This window comes from Eschrichtius robustus, chromosome 10 (genome assembly GCF_028021215.1).
Source record: "Eschrichtius robustus isolate mEscRob2 chromosome 10, mEscRob2.pri, whole genome shotgun sequence".
In the NCBI taxonomy this organism is placed as follows: Eukaryota; Metazoa; Chordata; class Mammalia; order Artiodactyla; family Eschrichtiidae; genus Eschrichtius; species Eschrichtius robustus.
Window position 1 is genome coordinate 35226141 of NC_090833.1, and position 17982 is coordinate 35244122.

General features: G+C 44.5%; 2 protein-coding genes and 1 long non-coding RNA gene across 4 annotated transcripts in view; 1 reads left to right on the forward strand and 2 right to left on the reverse strand.

Moving 5' to 3' along the window:
• The window catches only part of DCAF10 (DDB1 and CUL4 associated factor 10), a 47171-nt gene extending 42777 nt beyond the window's left edge, over nucleotides 1-4394 (reverse strand). Inside the window, exon 1 of the mRNA XM_068553268.1 lies at nucleotides 3145-4394. Coding sequence (XP_068409369.1) covers nucleotides 3145-3695 — 551 coding nt within the window. The 5' untranslated portion in view covers nucleotides 3696-4394. The remainder of the gene's footprint in view (nucleotides 1-3144) is intronic.
• A 58-nt stretch (nucleotides 4395-4452) lies between these two features.
• On the reverse strand, nucleotides 4453-11856 carry LOC137770538 (uncharacterized). Its single transcript, XR_011075186.1, has 3 exons — nucleotides 11717-11856; nucleotides 6056-6365; nucleotides 4453-4594 (listed from the first exon to the last, which is right to left on the reverse strand). It is a non-coding gene; the product is annotated as an uncharacterized lncRNA (long non-coding RNA).
• A 114-nt stretch (nucleotides 11857-11970) lies between these two features.
• On the forward strand, nucleotides 11971-16694 carry EXOSC3 (exosome component 3). 2 transcript variants are annotated; one of them, XM_068553271.1, is made up of 4 exons: nucleotides 11971-12312; nucleotides 13062-13211; nucleotides 15102-15253; nucleotides 16338-16694. In XM_068553271.1, the coding sequence occupies exons 1-4, from the start codon at nucleotides 11989-11991 to the stop codon at nucleotides 16537-16539; spliced, it is 828 nt and encodes a 275-aa protein (XP_068409372.1). In that variant the 5' UTR covers nucleotides 11971-11988; the 3' UTR covers nucleotides 16540-16694. The 2 variants fall into 2 exon arrangements, with proteins under 2 accessions (XP_068409372.1, XP_068409374.1); XM_068553273.1 differs by lacking the exon at nucleotides 13062-13211.
• The last annotated feature ends 1288 nt before the right edge of the window (nucleotides 16695-17982 follow it).

The following is a 17982-nucleotide window of genomic DNA, read 5'->3' on the forward strand; positions in this document are numbered from 1 at the left end:
GCAAGACTGCATGTTTCTTTGATGACCAGGCAAAAACTGTTAACAGCTTGGCTGGGAAGTTCTGATTCATCCACCGTTTTCACCAGATATTGCACCTTCAGATTTCCATTTATTTAGGTCTTTACAAAATTCTCTTAATGGAAAAAATTTCAATTCCCTGGAAGACTGTAAAAGGCACCTGGAACAGTTCTTTGCTCAAAAAGATAAAAAGTTTTGGGAAGATGGAATTACGAAGTTGCCTGAAAAATGGCAGAAGATAGTGGAACAAAAGGATGACTATGTTGTTCAATAAAGATCTTGGTGAAAACAGAAGGCACTTTTTGGCCAACCCAATAGTTGCTGAACGAGGGAGGGAATGAATAAATGAATGAATGAACAGCTAAGCAAATGACTAAGAATCCAGAGGCCTTGATGGGGTAAGAGTTGTATTATCTATGTCCGCTCATGGTGGAACCATGTGTAAATTTTTTCCTTTGACTGCTGTTGAACTTGTTCCTGTACTCACAAAACAAAGTTTAAAAAAATATATATCACTTTGAGCCTCCCGCTCCAGCTCCACGGCCCAGCCAGCTCCCTCCCTCCCTCCCCTGCAGCCCGCTGCCTGCCCTCCCCACTCCGCACCCCCCCCCCACCCAAAGAGCAGCTGCAGGCAGCCGCTGCCTTTGGAGGCTGAGTCATCACTAGAGAGTGGGAAGGGCAGCAGCAGCAGAGAATCCAAACCTCAAAGGTGGTATCACAAAGTACCTTTTCTCCAAGTTGGGGGCTCAGAGGGGCACCATCATGAGCGATGTTACCACTGTGAAAGAAGGTTGGGTTCAGAAGAGGGGAGAATATATAAAAAACTGGAGGCCAAGATACTTCCTTTTGAAGACAGATGGCTCATTCATAGGATATAAAGAGAAACCCCAAGATGTGGATTTACCTTATCCCCTCAACAACTTTTCAGTAGCAAAATGCCAGTTAATGAAAACAGAACGATCAAAGCCAAACACATTTATTATCAGATGTCTCCAGTGGACCACTGTTAATAGAGAGAACATTTCATGTAGACACTCCAGAGGAAAGGGAAGAATGGACAGAAGCTATCCAGGCTGTAGCAGACAGACTCCAGAGGCAAGAAGAGGAGAAAATGAATTGTAGTCCAACTTCACAAATTGATAATACAGGAGAGGAAGAGATGGATGCTTCTACAACCCATCATAAAAGAAAGGTAGAAAAGAACATCTTACTCCCCTCCTCAGCACAACATTTATGTGTGTGGAAGAAATATGTTAACAACTGCCATTTGCAAAAACTGTTAGCCAATTATCTTATGATATGCTATTATATTGGTGTGGATGGTTTTTAATCAGGTGAATCTTAAACCTGTCATTGTTTAAAACCAAATAATTGAAACATCACTTTATTTCAGTGTTTCAGCAATTAGCACTGAATGTTGAAAGGGCTTGTTAAGAAGTTGTGATTGCTGTGCCGTCATACTACTTTATAATTTGCATTTTTCCCTTATTGTTTTAATACTATTTTAGAAACTTGGAAATAAAGTGTTTTCCCTAATGATATGGTCCTTTTCTATTTACCATTCTATGTTCTCCTGAAAGCAGAAGCTGAAATGGCTCTGGTGTACTTCATGCTTGGTGCCCCAGCCTCACTAATGTCAGCAGGAAAGCCAACAATCTTGGAAGTTATAGCTTTTTATTTTAGTAGCTGCTTCTGAGCCAATGAGGGAAACAGATTTTTTCTTCCCTCAGTGCTCCAGAATAATAAGCGCCAATTTATATATTTATGAGAATTGTAAATTATGTTTTTCATTGCTACAGAAAATTGAAAAGCAACTCCCTATTGAAAAAGTGGTATTTTAAGATTAACAGTACAAGTATTCAAAATAGATGAACATGCCATATTTAATGTTAGAATATATTTGTTATAATAGATTTTAAATTAATCTTCAGGTAGGAAAATGCTAATTCTTAAGGTAATTATCCATGTAATTTGGTATTAGTACAGTGATTATGAACTCTTTGGAGTTAGACTGCCTGAGTTCAAATCCTCTTTTTCCTATGTGCTAACCATGTGAACTTGGTGAGCTTTACAGTTACAACTTCGATTTAGTTAATCATCTTTTCCTTACCTGTAATTTCTATTCTAATTAGAATAATATTCTATACTTGATCTTGGCCAATTTCTGAGAACCCTGTATGTCTTCCTTGAAGACTAATCCTCTATTTGTTAGTTGAGTTGTATCCCTCTTTTCTTTTGAGTCACCTTAACCACGCTCTGCCCTTGTTCCTCAGTTACTGCAAAGAGAAAAACACAATCTAGCTTTACCACCTTCTCAGAGAGAAAAAAGCTTCTTTTGCTCATGTATGTGCACATGTACAAAATTAATTTGAAATTTGACTGCGCTCATAAATATAACGTCATATCCTGATTATTCTCACCCTTTGAGTAATAAACTACCTCGTTCAGTAAAAAAATATATATATACATACATATATCATTTTGAAAATTCTCCATAGCCCAAAGTAAACCGAGGCCAAACATGAAATTTTAGTCAGCCAGGAGAAAGGCTGGATACCCTTAACAGAAGAATGTAGTCTAGCCTGGAACTTCACAGATGTCCCACATCACAACATACCTCTCTGCAGTGTCTTAGTATCTTACTGGAGCAAAGGAACGACGGACCGCGCACTTGTCCCCTCAGGGCAAGTCAGCACAGGGAACAGGGAGTCTGCAGGCTCCGTACCCTTGACCAAGCTTAGGTGGGAAAAACACAAGCCTAGTGTGACAGGGAAAGAACGGGCATTTATTCAAAGTGTACTTATTGAGCATCTACGGTGTGCCAGCAAACCCTAGCTCTGGACTGTCTCCGACAGACCTGTCGGGGGGGCTTTTGGCACTTCTCCTTCACAGAGCGCCGGTCCTGAAGGGGAGCAAACCAGTCCCGGGCTCGCCTACCTCCAAGGGCCGGACGGAGCCTGCAATAGCGACAGAGCGCTTCATAAAGAGCCAGGGGCACGAAGGCCGGCCGCCCCAAACGGACTCGCAAACCCCGGCCCGGGCCGAGCGAGCGGGCCCCGGGCAGCCGCCCACCGGCAGCCGCGCCACGCGGAGGCGGGTCCCCGCCCTCCGATGGGCCGCGCTTACCCGTCAGGCGAGTACTCGAGGTTGAAGACGGCCCCATGGGTGCGGGTGCTGAGGTACACCGCGTCCGCGGGATGGATGGAACCATAGAGGTTAGTCATGGTGCGGAAATTGTCTCGCGCCGGATCCACGAACAGCCCGCGGCCCAGGCTGCGCTCTCTCAGCCACCCGAACAGCCGGGCGCCAGAGCCGCCCAGGCGGGCGCTGAGGCAGTGCCGGCCCCGGCTCCCGGCCCTGCAGTCAGGCCCGGGCTGCCGGCGCGGCGGGGAGGGCGGTGACTGCTCTCCCTGGGCGGAAGCGGCTGAGAACTCTAGAGCTCCGGGCGGCCGGAGCTCCCCCGCGCGCCCAGCCTGGGGCTGCGAAGGGGCGCAGGGGCGGCGAGGGCTCCCGCAGAGCGACGGGGGAGGGGCTGCGTCAGCCCCCGGCTGTAGCGACGGAGGCGGAGAAGGGAGCGGCCCGGCAGCTCCCCCCTGTCTCGCATGGGGTGCCGGCTCCTCAGCCCCGGCTCCGGCCGCCCTGTCCCCTCCGGGGCTACCGGGCCCGAAGGGAAACATGGCCAACGCCCCGACCCCCGGCTCTTGGCTGCTGCCCCGCCCGCCGACACCTCAGCGCTCCCGCCCCAGCCAACACTTCCGGCGTGCGGCGGCCTAACCCCACCGGCTGGGAAACCCGAGCCGCCTCTCGGCCATCATCCGCTGGGGACCAAGAAAGCGGGGACACCGCCCGACTGTGGGTACCGCGTGCCGGAGGGTTGGAGGTCTGGAGCGACTAGCTGCGTGGGCGCGCAACTGAGGATGCCCAGGGCCTGGGCTGCATGGAGTAACGTTAGCATCTGGGCACCGCTTGCGACATTGTCAGTATGGGGTTGTCAGTGACCAGACTGTGTCCTTGGGGATGACAGGGCCTGACTAGTCAGTCCAAGAGGCTGGGTATGATTATGTACTGTTTACATAATCATCTCTACACTGAGACCAGCGAAGGTAAGAAATGACCATATTATGGGCTGCTCACGCATAGTAAGTAGCATGGTGTACTGCCTACACAGCCTGAGAATCTAGGGACTCGGATTAACTTCTGCACTAAAAAGCCCTGGTTTGTACAGTGCCTGGAAAATGGGGCTTACTGGTGCGCTGGAGCTCTACCCAACTCCCAGCTACTTGACCTACTAGGTCAAGACTTTATCAAGGCCAAAGCCTTCCTCTCTGCAGGAAGGAACATATATCCAGTCAGGAGTCACTGAAGGGAGCTGAAGACCTGAATCAATTCAACCTTACAAGCAATAGAGCCCACCGTCAGTCCTGCTTACCTCTGCCAAGCAGGGCATGGAGGGCATAACAGATGCAAGGCCCTTCACTGCTGTTGAAGATAAATACATAGGACTTGTTTGCAGAAAAAGATTAACGAACTGGTGTGCTTCTTCGGGAGGGAAGGAGAGTCTTCAATGAAGGGAAGCCTGAGGTATAAGAAGAGGTAGGTATAAGAACTGACAACCCTTCTAGGCCTTGATCAAGACCTGAGTTATAGAAAGCTCCCATTTGGTGACTGTTTAGGATAGTCTGAAAGACCTCAGAAGTAATGGAATGAGATTCAGAGAGGGCTGAACATTCAGCAGTTCCTCCCACCAGCAAAGTTAGTATTCAACTCTCCTGTCCATAAGCTGACTGAAAAATGGCAAGAAGCAAGTGTCCAGTGTTCAGAGAAGATCAAGGCAGCCATTACTCTGGAGATATTCCCCATGTTAGGGGTAGAGGTCTATTTTATAATTAACAAATAATGTCCCTTAGTGACCTACAACTTCTGGCTGCAACAAATAATAAAGGCCCTCTACTTGATTCCCGAGTTATGGCCAATGGCTAAAATTATTTTGGTGTATAAAACCTTGACCATGATATATTCACCAATGTTATTAACTTTCTCAATAAGTAAAATAAAACTCAATTTTTTTCCTTTTTTTTTCTTTTTTATGCCCCTGCCTCCTCCCCTCAAAAGTCAATTTTAAAAGGTTACATATTCCAAGGTATTTAAGATATAGTTCCAACAGAAAAACACAAGCTCTGCAACAAGAGTTGTGCTGTCTCAAGATAACCAGGTTTCACTGTTCAGGCAATTCAAAATTAACTCACTATTGCCCTCAAACTGATTAAGAACTATTCCCTGGCAATTTAGAGAATCTAAAGTCAAATGGAAACAAAAACATTTTGTAGGTTTGCATGTACCTCTATCAGATAGATAATGAAAATGACTCCTGAAAAGTTAAGACAGCCACACACTTAAGGCAGTGGTGATTGTAACATGCAGGACGAGTCGCTTAGTAATGTCAGGGTCGGTTTTTTCTTACACTTCTGCTTAAAATATGAGCACCCTCTTGTTCCAAATAATTTTTACTAAAACCTAAAATAAGGATAAACTACATAAGGACTAAAATTCTATTGAGATGACCATGATTTAAACAAAAATCACTGGAGGTTAATGGAGAAGGCACTAAAGATAGAACAACTTGGTGCCTGCTTCCATTTACCCACTGCCTTTCAGAGCCTTTATATATCACCATGTTAACACAGAATTGATTTCAAACCACAGTCTATATAGACCAATTTCTATGTAACACTATTTTTAAAAGCTAAAATATGTTCAACTTCAATTGCTGAAATTCACAGATATCAGTTCATCAGAAATGCCTAAAGCATCCTCTGAACTCCTTTGTCCCTGATGCTCCTTTCAGATCACAACAAAAGTAAAAAAGTAAAAGGTTTCCCCGAGGCCCAGATATCACATGTCCCTTAGGATCTATCTCATCAAGCAGGCAGGGAACAAATTTATTTACTTTCTTCCCTATCCATTGACTAAACATTTAAAAAAATTACTTCCCAACTGGTGTCTTATAATGCAATGTTCTGGAAATGTAAACACTGGCCTTTCTGTTCAGGCTTTTATACTTTGGGAGCAGCAGGTTCACTCCTGATGTCTTTGACATCATTGGTTCTGCCCATCAAATAGAATTCTTTGTTGGGAACAAGATTGACAAAATGAGCAAGGCAGTTGGACATGGCATAAAAAGCTGAAATTGCAGCTATATCCCAGGCATCTTCTTGGTTGAAGCCATGCACCTCGAGCTTTTTGAAATGGTCATCTGTTATGTCATCAGCTCGGGAAATAGCAAGTGCAAATTCCAGCATTGCCTTTTCCCAGGCAGGGAGGTCAGACTTTCTCCAGTTCACACAGACCTGCAAGAAAACACACAGTTAGAAGCAGAATCTCTGTCCATCACAATACAGCCAATAAAACACAAGGCCTAACAGAATAAGCATTAATGAAAACACCCAAGATTAGAGTACAGAGGCAAAGTCAGGCCAAAATAAACTTTCCAGACAGGTAAGTATCTTGGTCAAGTTTAATATAATGCAAACCTGGAACTCTAGCTCTGCCGGGAAATCTTCTTTGCTCACTCCAACTACTTCTTTCTCCTCTAAACACCCATTGCATCAAAAACCTCAGAAACAAGACTCAGAGACTCTTAATACATAAGCACCCCCAATTAACAACCTTTTTGTATGAGAAAAGTGAAGCTTAGATAATTATCCCTTTGTCCCCACTTAATCCTAAACAAGACACAATATTTGCAAAATTAATAGCTGATACTTAAGCAATGAATATGTGCTAAGCATGTACTCAATGCTTCATATTCACTATCTCATGTAATTCTTATAAAAATCCTAGGAAGCAATGCTTTTTATTACTCCCCATTTTATTGGCAAAGAAACTGAAGCTCAGAGAGGTCACACACTTCCCCAAGGTCACACAGCTAGAGAGTGACAGAGCTGGGATATGAGTCCAAGTGTATTTGATTCCAGTGACTATACTAATAATCATTACCCTTGCTGAAGCAAAATACTGGAAACCATTAACCACCTAAAAATAGGAAGAATAGTTCAGCAAACCACGGTGTGACAGTATATCCTATGGTCATTAGGGAGACAATGCTTGAGAGATTGATCCTGGATGAGCAAAGGTCTGGCGCGTAGGCAGGAGGATCTCAACAGGGAAAAGGGGATGATGCACCTATCTCGTTTAGCTTCTGGTTGGCAACAGAGGCCCTCGGAACGATTTTCAAGGTCTCCACTCAGGTGGGGTCAGGAGGAAAGGCTGGGGGATAGGAAGACTGAATCTGAAAGTCAAATTAAGAAAACACTCCCATTTACCATTACAACAAAAAGAATAAAAAATCTAGGAATAAACCTACCTAAGGAGACAAAAGACCTGTATGCAGAAAATTATAAGACACTGATGAAAGAAATTAAAGATGATACAAATAGATGGAGAGATATACCATGTTCTTGGATTGGAAGAATCAACATTGTGAAAATGACTCTACTATCCAAAGCAATCTACAGATTCAATGCAATCCCTATTAAACTACCATTGGCATTTTTCACAGAACTAGAACAAAAAATGTCACAATTTGTATGGAAACACAAAAGACCTCGAATAGCCAAAGCAATCTTGAGAACGAAAAACGGAGCTGGAGGAATCAGGCTCCCTGACTTCAGACTATACTACAAAGCTACAGTAATCAAGACAGTATGGTACTGGCACAAAAACAGAAATATAGATCAATGGAACAGGATAGAAAGCCCAGAGATAAACCCATGCACATGTGGTCACCTTATCTTTGATAAAGGAGGCAAGAATATACAGTGGAGAAAAGACAGCCTCTTCAATAAGTGGTGCTGGGAAAACTGGACAGCTACATGTAAAAGAATGAAATTAGAACACTTCCTAACACCACACAAAAAATAAACTCAAAATGGATTAAAGACCTAAATGTAAGGCCAGACACTATCAAACTCTTAGAGGAAAACATAGGCAGAACACTCTATGACATAAATCACAGCAAGATCCTTTTTGACCCACCTCCTAGAGAAATGGAAATAAAAACAAAAATAAACAAATGGGACCTAATGAAACTTAAAAGCTTTTGCACACAGCAAAGGAAACCATAAACAAGATGAAAAGACAACCCTCAGAATGGGAGAAAATATTTGCAAACAAAGCAACTGACAAAGGATTAATCTCCAAAATTTACAAGCAGCTCATGCAGCTCAATATCAAAAAAACAAACAACCCAATCCAAAAATGGGCAGAAGACCTAAATAGACATTTCTCCAAAGAAGATATACAGATTGCCAACAAACACATGAAAGAATGCTCAACATCATTAATCATTAGAGAAATGAAAATCAAAACTACAATGAGATATCATCTCACACCGGTCAGAATGGCCATCATCAAAAAATCTACAAACAATAAATGCTGGAGAGGGTGTGGAGAAAAGGGAACCCTCTTGCACTGTTGGTGGGAATGTAAATTGATACAGCCACTATGGAGGACAGTATGGAGGTTTCTTAAAAAACTAAAAATAGAACTACCATACGACCCAGCAATCCCACTACTGGGCATATACTCTGAGAAAACCATAATTCAAAAAGTCATGTACCAAAATGTTCATTGCAGCTCTATTTACAATAGCCAGGACATGGAAGCAACCTAAGTGTCCATCAACAGATGAATGGATAAAGAAGATGTGGCACATATATACAATGGAATATTACTCAGCCATAAAAAGAAACGAAATTGAGTTATTTGTAGTGAGGTGGATGGACCTACAGTCTGTCATACAGAGTGGAGTAAGTCAGAAAGAGAAAAACAAATACCGTACGCTAACACATATATATGGAATCTAAGAAAAAAAAAAAAAGGTCATGAAGAACCTAGGGGCAAGATGGGAATAAAGACACAGAGCTACTAGAGAATGGACTTGAGGATATGGGGAGGGGGAAGGGTAAGCTGTGACAAAGTGAGAGAGTGGCATGGACATATATACACTACCAAACGTAAAATAGATAGCTAGTGGGAAGCAGCTGCATAGCACAGGGAGATCCGCGCAGTGCTTTGTGACCAGCTAGAGGCGTGGGATAGGGAGGGTGGGATAGGGAGGGTGGGAGGGAGGGAGATGCAAGAGGGAAGAGATATGGGAACATATGTCTATATATAACTGATTCACTTTGTTATAAAGCAGAAACTAACACACCATTGTAAAGCAATTATACTCCAATAAAGATGTTAAAAAAAAAGAAGCCACCGCAATGAGAAGCCCGCTCACCGCAACTAGAGGAAGGCTGGGCGCAGCAACGAAGACCCACCGCAGCCAAAAATAAATAGATAAATAAATAAATTTACAAAAAGAAAATCAGCATGCAGTTCATTTGTAATTTTTAGAATCCAGTGAACTAAAAAAATTTAAAGATTCATTCAAATACTACTTCCTTCAGGACCCCTATCTTGACTCCTACCTTCCTCCCACATAGAGGCAAACATTTCATCCTTTGTATTCTCAGGGCTGACACCCTAATCAGGTTGTTACAGATATCATAACACTTGGTATTTTCACATGGTGACAGTGAACTCCCCCAGGGCATGGATGGTGATTCAGCTGAATTTCTGGCTCAGAGCAAAAGCTCAATTAGTCTTGTTGATAGAAAGTTACAGACTTCACCGGTCAACAAAGAAAAGGAACCAAGAGATACCACTTTTCCAACTTCTCAAGTAGCACAGAGTTCTAAAGAGGAAATTTTGGGAAAGAGTCCAGAAGGCCGTGGTCCGGCCCAACCTCTCCGAAGGGCAATTCAGTCATTTCCCCGAGGGAAATACTGAGAAATGGTAAGGTGTATCCCAGAGGCAGTCGAGGGCAGCACCGCCCCTGCTGCACTGGCTCCAGGCCGTCAAGCCCCCCAAACAAGAAGCGGTCCTAATCCCCCCGGGGGGATCTGCTGGGAAGACCCCACGCTCTGGCCGAAAGCAAGGCGCAGCCTCGACGCTGGAAGGCGCGCCGCCGACTGCACTGGCCCGGGCCTCATCTGCATTCCCCAGTCACAGCGGCCACTTTCACACCAAGAAAAGGCTGCACACGCCGTTCCGAAACGCGAACTTCTCAACCGTGGCCCAATCGGACCCCAACACCGCACCGGCGCGCTGCCTTAGTCCGGGTCCGCGGCTCGGAGCCGGTCTCCGCACACTTGCTTGCGGTCTTGGCTTCCAGCCACTTGCACGTGGACGGACCTCTGCATCCCCGGGCCTGCCCGCCACCCTGGCCTCGGCCATGTGCGCTCACTCACCATCGGCCGCACGACTCCAAGGCGGCAAAGCACTGACACGGCGGCACGCGGCGTGAAGGCCACGTGGCCTTCCCAAGTGCCCAGCACTCTGGGCCCGCCGCGTAGGGCACCGCCTGCGATATGCTTTCAACCCAACCCCTCCACGCCTGAGCTTCAGGGCTCAGGTGACTACTCTTCTCCAGGCCTCTGATTTCATCTGTGGACTTGGGAATGAGCCAGACAGATGCCCACGTGCCGCCCACAGAAGTGCCCTTGATAGGCCTCCTCAGCCAGGTTTGGGCCGAGTTTCTGACAGAGACTCCTCTATTGACGTGGGGGTGCCTGAGGGACAATCCAGGGACCATTTCCTGACCTCTCACTCTGGCCCAGACCCGACGTCATTGAGTACCATACAGGCATGGCCTTGGGTCAGCCGCGATCAAGGTAGTCTTGGTCACCGAATACCTGCTGGATCCAGACCCTCTGGAACTGGGTTGGAGTGGGGAGGAGAGAAAAAGAATCTATGCCATCCCTTCTGCAAAGGTAACCGACCAAGAACAGCTCCTGCGATAATCTGACTGCAAAACAACAGTTACACTTCAGTTGGCCTCTATTATCTTATTCAGTTGGCTCAGCAGCATCTTACAGAATTTCGAGGGTATGTTAGAGATCGTCTGTCTTAAACATCCTAAAAATCTAAAAATTAAGGTTGGAAGCAGATACCTCAGAGATGGGCAGAAGAAATGGAGGACAGCTAAAAGCCATCGGTCTGAGCCAAGCCCTTCCAGTCCCCAGGAGCTCCGACTCCTACTGGATTATCTGACTGAGTGCTAATTGGAGGTGCCAGTTGACAGATGAAACTGTTATTTCAAGTGAGAACCCTGAAACTCAGAAGGGCAGACCTGACGTGCTATTGCTTTGCAATTCAGCTGCTTCTCACATAGGCAACTAAAGCGTGCTCCAGGGACAGCAGCAGCAAGGATTTAACTGCAGTTACTGATTTTCCCAGGCCATGTAGGGGTAGCTCAATTATGTGGAAATATGCATGTAATATGTATATATTTGCGGGGGGGGAAAAAAAGCCTAGGGAGAAACGCACATCAAAATGTTAACATTCATTCATTCACCAGGTATTATCTATTTCGTGCCAGAACCTGCGCTACCAAGAATGAGAACTAGCTGACAGCCTAGCAAGGGAGACAAACGGGGCGGCAAGACTAACACGTTTCATTTTCTTTTGATTCTTCTCTGTGTCTTCCACAATGTGGATAGATACAAGTTTCCCACTGAAAAAGAAAATACTTTTCCTGGCAAAAGGTCAGCAGTCCTTCTGAGGCCGGAGTCAGAGGAGAGAGCCAACTACTGAAGGCCCTCTGCTACCTTCCCAAGGTTCCCACGGAAAGAAAAGTGGCGGCGTCTTGTACCCCACTGTGCGATCCAAGACACCGGAAGTGGGGGCTCCGCGACTGACTCAAGCTGCGCGTTTCTCCTGCGGACCTGCGTACAGACTGCCAGACAGGCGGCCGGCTAGAGACACAATCATGGCCACCTTGGGGGAACCCGCCGGCCCAGAACTATCCGGCTTCACAAACAGGTTCAAGTCCCACAGACCTGTGCTGCCGGAAACGGAAAGCCTGGGGCGGGCTGGCGATTGGACGCGGAGCCGGAAACCGGAAACTGTGTGGGGACGCCCGCTATGGCTGAGGCGGCGGCTGTCGTTGCGGAATCCCTGGCGGGCTACAGGGCTCGGGCGGCGCGTGCGGTGCTAGAGCAGGTGGTGCTCCCGGGTGAGGAGCTGCTATTGCCTGAACAGGAGGACGGAGAAGGCCCAGGAGGTGCAGGGGAGCGACCGCTGCGCCTGAACGCCGGGGCGCGCTCCCGGGGGCGCGTGGTGTGCGGCCCGGGCTTGCGGCGCTGCGGCGACCGGCTGCTGGTCACCAAGTGCGGCCGCCTCCGTCACAAGGAGCCCGGCAGTGGCAGCGGCGGTGGCGTTTACTGGGTGGACTCGCAGCAGAAGCGGGTGAGCTGAGACTCCGGAGGGGTTGTACGGCTGGGAGAGGGCTGGGAATACTCTTCGGATGAAGCACGGAAGGGCCCCTGGAGCCCTCCTCTGTTAAAGGCTAGCCAAGAGCCACCGTAGTCCTGTGCTTACCTCTGCATCTCCTTTAGAGGGACCGTGAACAGCTGGAACGTGGCCCGAGACGGGCGACCAGGAGAGAAAGGAGTCTGGGAATCTTGGCATGTAAGGGGATAAGGGCTGTGAGACATAGTTATTGTCTTCAAAACCCCATAGGCCAGGGAGCAGCAGACTTGTCTTTCGGGGTCCCAAAGAGCCAGGCTTAATGAATAGATGTCACAGGGAGCTCAATTTCTCTTAGAATAAATAAGAACTTTCACATAGGAAAATATTGTCTGACAATGGAATGGCTTTCCTTGGTTGTAAGGACCCCCTGTGTCACTGGACTCATATGCAAACAGAAGCTAGGGAGTTTCTGATAAGAATACAGAAGAGGTAAGGGATAGTGACTTAAATGAACAGACTGTTAGAAGCTGGAAACCCGAGAGTTTATCATGTGATTGTTTTCCTTTTACTGAAAGTGACATAATCAGGTTTGTTGTAAGATTTTTATTGATTTGTAAACATGGATTTCAAAATATTTTCTAAATATTTACAATGACAAACATAAAGTAACCACTAAGGACTTGGTGAAGATGTCTTAAAAATGATTGTCATTTGTGGTTGTGCTCTCATTCTGTTTCCTTTTGTAGTATGTCCCAGTGAAAGGAGACCATGTGATTGGCATAGTGACAGCTAAGTCTGGAGATATATTCAAAGTGGATGTTGGAGGGAGTGAGCCAGCTTCTTTGTCTTACTTGGCATTTGAAGGTGCAACCAAAAGAAACAGACCAAATGTGCAGGTAATGACAGGACCTTTGGTTTCAAAAGTAAGAGAAATATCCGTCCCCTAAACACTCAAATATCCAGAAGGCTACCGGAATGATCCTGTTTCCCTAGTTGTATAGGATGATCTCGGAGGATCTGTGTAATCACTCCAGGCTTCAAGGGTTCCTTCAGATGCTCCAGCTCTGGGACCGGAACCACATACTTATTTTACATTTGCTATGTTGTTGGATGTTTTCATCTCTACTGAGTTGGAAGGTTATATGTGTTCTCTCTTTTTTTTGTTATGTCCATATACATCAGACAAGGAAGTAAGCCATAGGCTCAGAGAGGAAGAAGAGTGGTGGAAATTGCCATATCAGCCATCCATCTATCTTGGATGTGGGTCCCAGGACTGGCATTTCACAGCTTCAGTCACATCACTGTTTCCCAACAATCCCTTTTTGCAGCTGACAGAGGAGCAGTCTTGTTACCTCAAGTTTTCAGTTTGGGCTTTTCAGGTAGCATGGCCATACTCTTCCTGTCCATCCAAACAAGCCAGAAATTTGGTGGTTTCTTTGCCCTTTCTCCCTCACCTCTCTTGTGTCTTTAGTTGCTTTATCTTACTGATCCTTTTTTGAGCCTCTCTGATCTTCCACATCCACCCCTTTATTTCCACTTTGCAAGTTCAGGCCTTAGCTATCCCTTGATTGGATTTAGTCACTGACCTCCTTAGTAAAGCCTGCCTGTACACTTTTGCCCCTCCCTTTAAGAGCTGACAGCCTCATACACCCCTTTCTCAAAAAAAAAAAAAAAAAGTTCTTCAGAGTCTACATGTTTCCTTGGCATTATGCTCCAGAGGTCTTCCCTCATCCGTAATTATATCCTCCATGTGGCACTGCCTGAACCACACCAAACTATTTAAGAGCACTACTGAATTCATAATTTCCTGCCCTTGTACCTTTGCTCATGCTGTTCCCTCTGCTTGGATTACTCTTTCCCCTTCTTAGCCTGTGGAATACATGCTTGTCTTTCAAGACCCAGGCTGAGCACCACCACCTCCATAAAAACATCCCTAATTTTCAGTCACTTTTCTTATTTACTAGATTCAGCCTTGAATGAAGTTTGTTTATATGTACATCCCTACTGCCCTCCGAAACCAAATGCTTCTAAAGGCAGAGAATGTTTTGTTCCTCTAGTTTCTTGAGGAACTAACAATACTAGGTACTTAACAGAACAAGTTTACTCTCCCATTTCCTTAGTTTTGTCATTTTGAAGTTCAACTCTTTGAGGTTTTTAAAGTAAAATTTTTTTAAAATTTATTTATTTATATTTATTTTTGGCTATGTTGGGTCTTCGTTGCTGCACACGGGCTTTCTCTAGTTGCGGCGAGCGGGGGCTACTCTTCATTGCGCTTTGCGGGCTTCTCATTGCGGTGGCTTCTCTTGTTGCGGAGCACGGGCTCTAGGCACGTGGGCTTCAATAGTTGTGGCGCAGGGGCTCTAGAGCGCAGGCTCAGTAGTTGTGGCTTGTAGGCTCTAGAGCGTAGGCTCAGTAGTTGTAGCACATGGGCTTAGTTGCTCCACGGCATGTGGGATCTTCCTGGCCCAGGGCTCGAACCCATGTCCCCTGCATTGGCAGGAAGATTCTTAACCACTGTGCCACCAGGTAAGTCCTATTCTCTGGCTTTGAGATGGCTCCCAGTCTGGGGATTTTTCTGGTGGGGGAAGGGTGGGGGTACATGCGTTAATTTTGCCTTCTTTTAAGGCACAACTCCAGAGTGACTGTGAGAATCCTGGAGCGTAGTCAGTCATTTAGCCACAGAACTGCAGGTGGCTGGCATTGCTGCCTATGGAAAAGAACCAACAGCAACACCTATAGCATGGTTTGCTGAGAGGAAATGAACTGTTTTTTAATTATCATTGTAGGTTGGAGATCTCATCTATGGCCAGTTTGTGGTTGCTAATAAAGATATGGAACCAGAGATGGTCTGTATTGACAGCTGTGGACGAGCCTGTGGAATGGGTGTGATTGGACAGGATGGTCTGCTTTTTAAAGTGACTTTGGGCTTAATTAGAAGGTAAGTCCTGATGCCTTCTGGCTTGCCTGTTGTCTTTTGTATTATACCTTCTTAGAAAGCTGACTTATCTGTGGGATTTAGGTTCTTCATAACAATGGCTATAGCTCCTCAAAGTTAAAAACCAGTATCCATTTTAGCACAGTAGTAAACTCATGCATTTAGTCCCATCCTCTCAATGTGAATACATCAAATTTGGATGTATTTGGCATTATAGTTTCTGTGTTGATATGGAGTCTGGATTTCTCTGCTGGAAGGTTGGTTGTTCCTTATAGCTGATATACTCAGACCAAATGTGAAAACTGGCCTTCCCCCACTTCTTAGTCACTTGTATACAGGTGCAATTTACTATTGTACAAAATCATCAAATTTCTCTTATAATGGAAGCCAAATGAAGCTAGGCTGACATGATCCTCAAGCTTATACAGACATTCACAGAAAGCTCCTGCTTTTCTGTCCTGGTAGATTTAATAGTTCCCAGAAGCAGATTCTCTTTGTTAAGTTTAGACCTTTACCTACCCAAAGCTATGCCCTATTAAAGGGCTTTACTCCTAGAGCCACTGAGGTTCAGAGCTATCTTGCATATCTCTTTGCTACTTATTCTGCAGATTTGCAGAATTAGTTCAAGACATTAAAGAAGTATGTTATTAACCAAGCAGCACCTTTGTGTTTTGAAAGAGTCAACACTCCTCTCCAAGTATTGAATTTAGTACCAAGGAATAACTTACATGGTCAGGAAAATAAGGTTAAGGTGTTCTCTTAGCACCATAGACAATAAAAAAGCTACAGTTTGAAAGTCCAGAATTAAGGTGTTCTGACAATGTGGAAGAAGAACTTTATACATTTTTTGTAAAGGTGACATAGGGAGTTTGATTTCTTTGTAGAGGATAGTCCACCGTTGTGACCTGTGGTAAGCTTCTTGGAAGATAGAGGGCAGCAAACGTCGTCATGTGGCTTGTTCTTGGGATGATGTTGGTGGAGCTCTGAATAACTGTGGAGAACTGCTCAGAAAAGGAGACTTCTAAAGGAAAGTCAGGTCACACCCTGCCACTTTATTAAGTTTCATTTTCTTTTTCTTCCTCACCAGGCTGCTAGCTCCAGACTGTGAAATCCTACAAGAAGTGGGAAAACTCTACCCACTGGAGATAGTATTTGGAATGAATGGAAGAATATGGGTTAAGGCAAAAACCATTCAGCAGACTTTGATTTTGGCAAACATTTTAGAAGCTTGTGAACACATGACAGCAGATCAAAGAAAACAAATCTTCTCCAGATTGGCAGAAAGTTGATCTATGTGGGCTTTTTTATGGGTCAGTTGAGCCAAGAGACTCTGGGTTTTCCTGGGGGGAATGTTTCTCAGGTGAACCTCTCCCCATTAAATCTTCAGAAGACAAGATGTCTTATTAATTAGAGTCCTAAATAAAATATTTTTATTAAAAAGTTACTGGCTGCCACTCATGTTCTTGTGGGTGAGACAAATCATTATAAAGTAATGATGTAGTTTTTTGTTTTTTACAATAAAGTTTACTAAAAGTTACTATTATGGTTTATTTGATGTTCACTCCCTTAGTTTTGCTAGAGTGCAGCTTCTATAATAAACTGGAAGTGAGCATTAAAATAACAGTTATTTTCTGATGATAGTAAAACATGTTCACCAAAGAAAATGTAAACTACATAGAAAATATAAAGCAAACAAAAACCACCTGTAATCCTGTTGTTTAATGGGTGAGTATGTAACAGCTAACAATTACCGTGTGCTTACCACGTATCAAGTATTGTTCCAAAAGTGTTCTGCATGGATTAATTCATTTATTCTTAGTAACTGCAAAGACACTTAACCTCCCAGTTGAAGAAACCGAGGCACAGACTTTAACTTGGCCTACATTCTCAACTACTATTTATGAATGTATATTTTTCAAATTAGAACTACAGGATTATACTTTATATACTACTTTGTTACATACTTTGCTTCAAACATTTAATATATTTCTTTCACGATTGCTATTAAAAATTCAATAGTATAATATTTCATTTTCATGTTATAGGATATTTTGGACATGTCTAGTTTTTTGTTGTTCTGTAGAGAATACAATGATTAGGATCTCTGATTCCAAGTCTAGCCAAATCTTAACTTTGTTAGGATCATTTCCAGGAAGCCAAACAAAAGACTACCTGCCTGGGTTTTGAAAAAATAGTAGAGGTTTGTGATGGAGTTGGAGAGGAAATTTGCATTTTAAGCAAAGCCTTTAAAGGTGAAAATGAAGCCTGACAGATGATCCAGGTCAGTCGTTCTGGGGTCAGAGACCTCCCTGAGAATATATATGATAAGAGTTACAGACCCTGAAGCCTATCTATAGGAGGTCCCTATTGGATGACAGATTATAGAACTCATTCAATATGTTGATAAAGACCAAGCAGCATTATGTATTCCTAAAGATGTTTCCTGAAGACTGGGCCATTTTTAAGTAGTAAACTGATATAATTTAACAAGTGATCATAGCTCTGGAGGGAATAAATTGTGAAGGGGAGGGGACAGAGCAGAGAAGTAACCTTTTGGCTCTTCTGAGATATAGAATACATTTTCTGAATTTGCTAGCAGCTTAGTTATCAAGTTTACTAACCCAAACTGGCCAGAGTAACTGAAGCAACTCTACCTGACTAGGACATGAGAAAAGATCACTGAGATTTAGGTTACCTAACATGCTTGTGTCAGATGCAATGTATTTTCTGGC

Coding starts and splice junctions, on each gene's coding strand:
- EXOSC3 (XM_068553271.1), top strand. CDS start 11,989: ATGGCTGAGGCGGCGGCTGTCGTTGCGGAATCCCTGGCGGGCTACAGG. Junction 12,313..13,061: donor TGGACTCGCAGCAGAAGCGG/GTGAGCTGAGAC, acceptor TTCCTTTTGTAG/TATGTCCCAGTGAAAGGAGA. Junction 15,254..16,337: donor ACTTTGGGCTTAATTAGAAG/GTAAGTCCTGAT, acceptor CTTCCTCACCAG/GCTGCTAGCTCCAGACTGTG.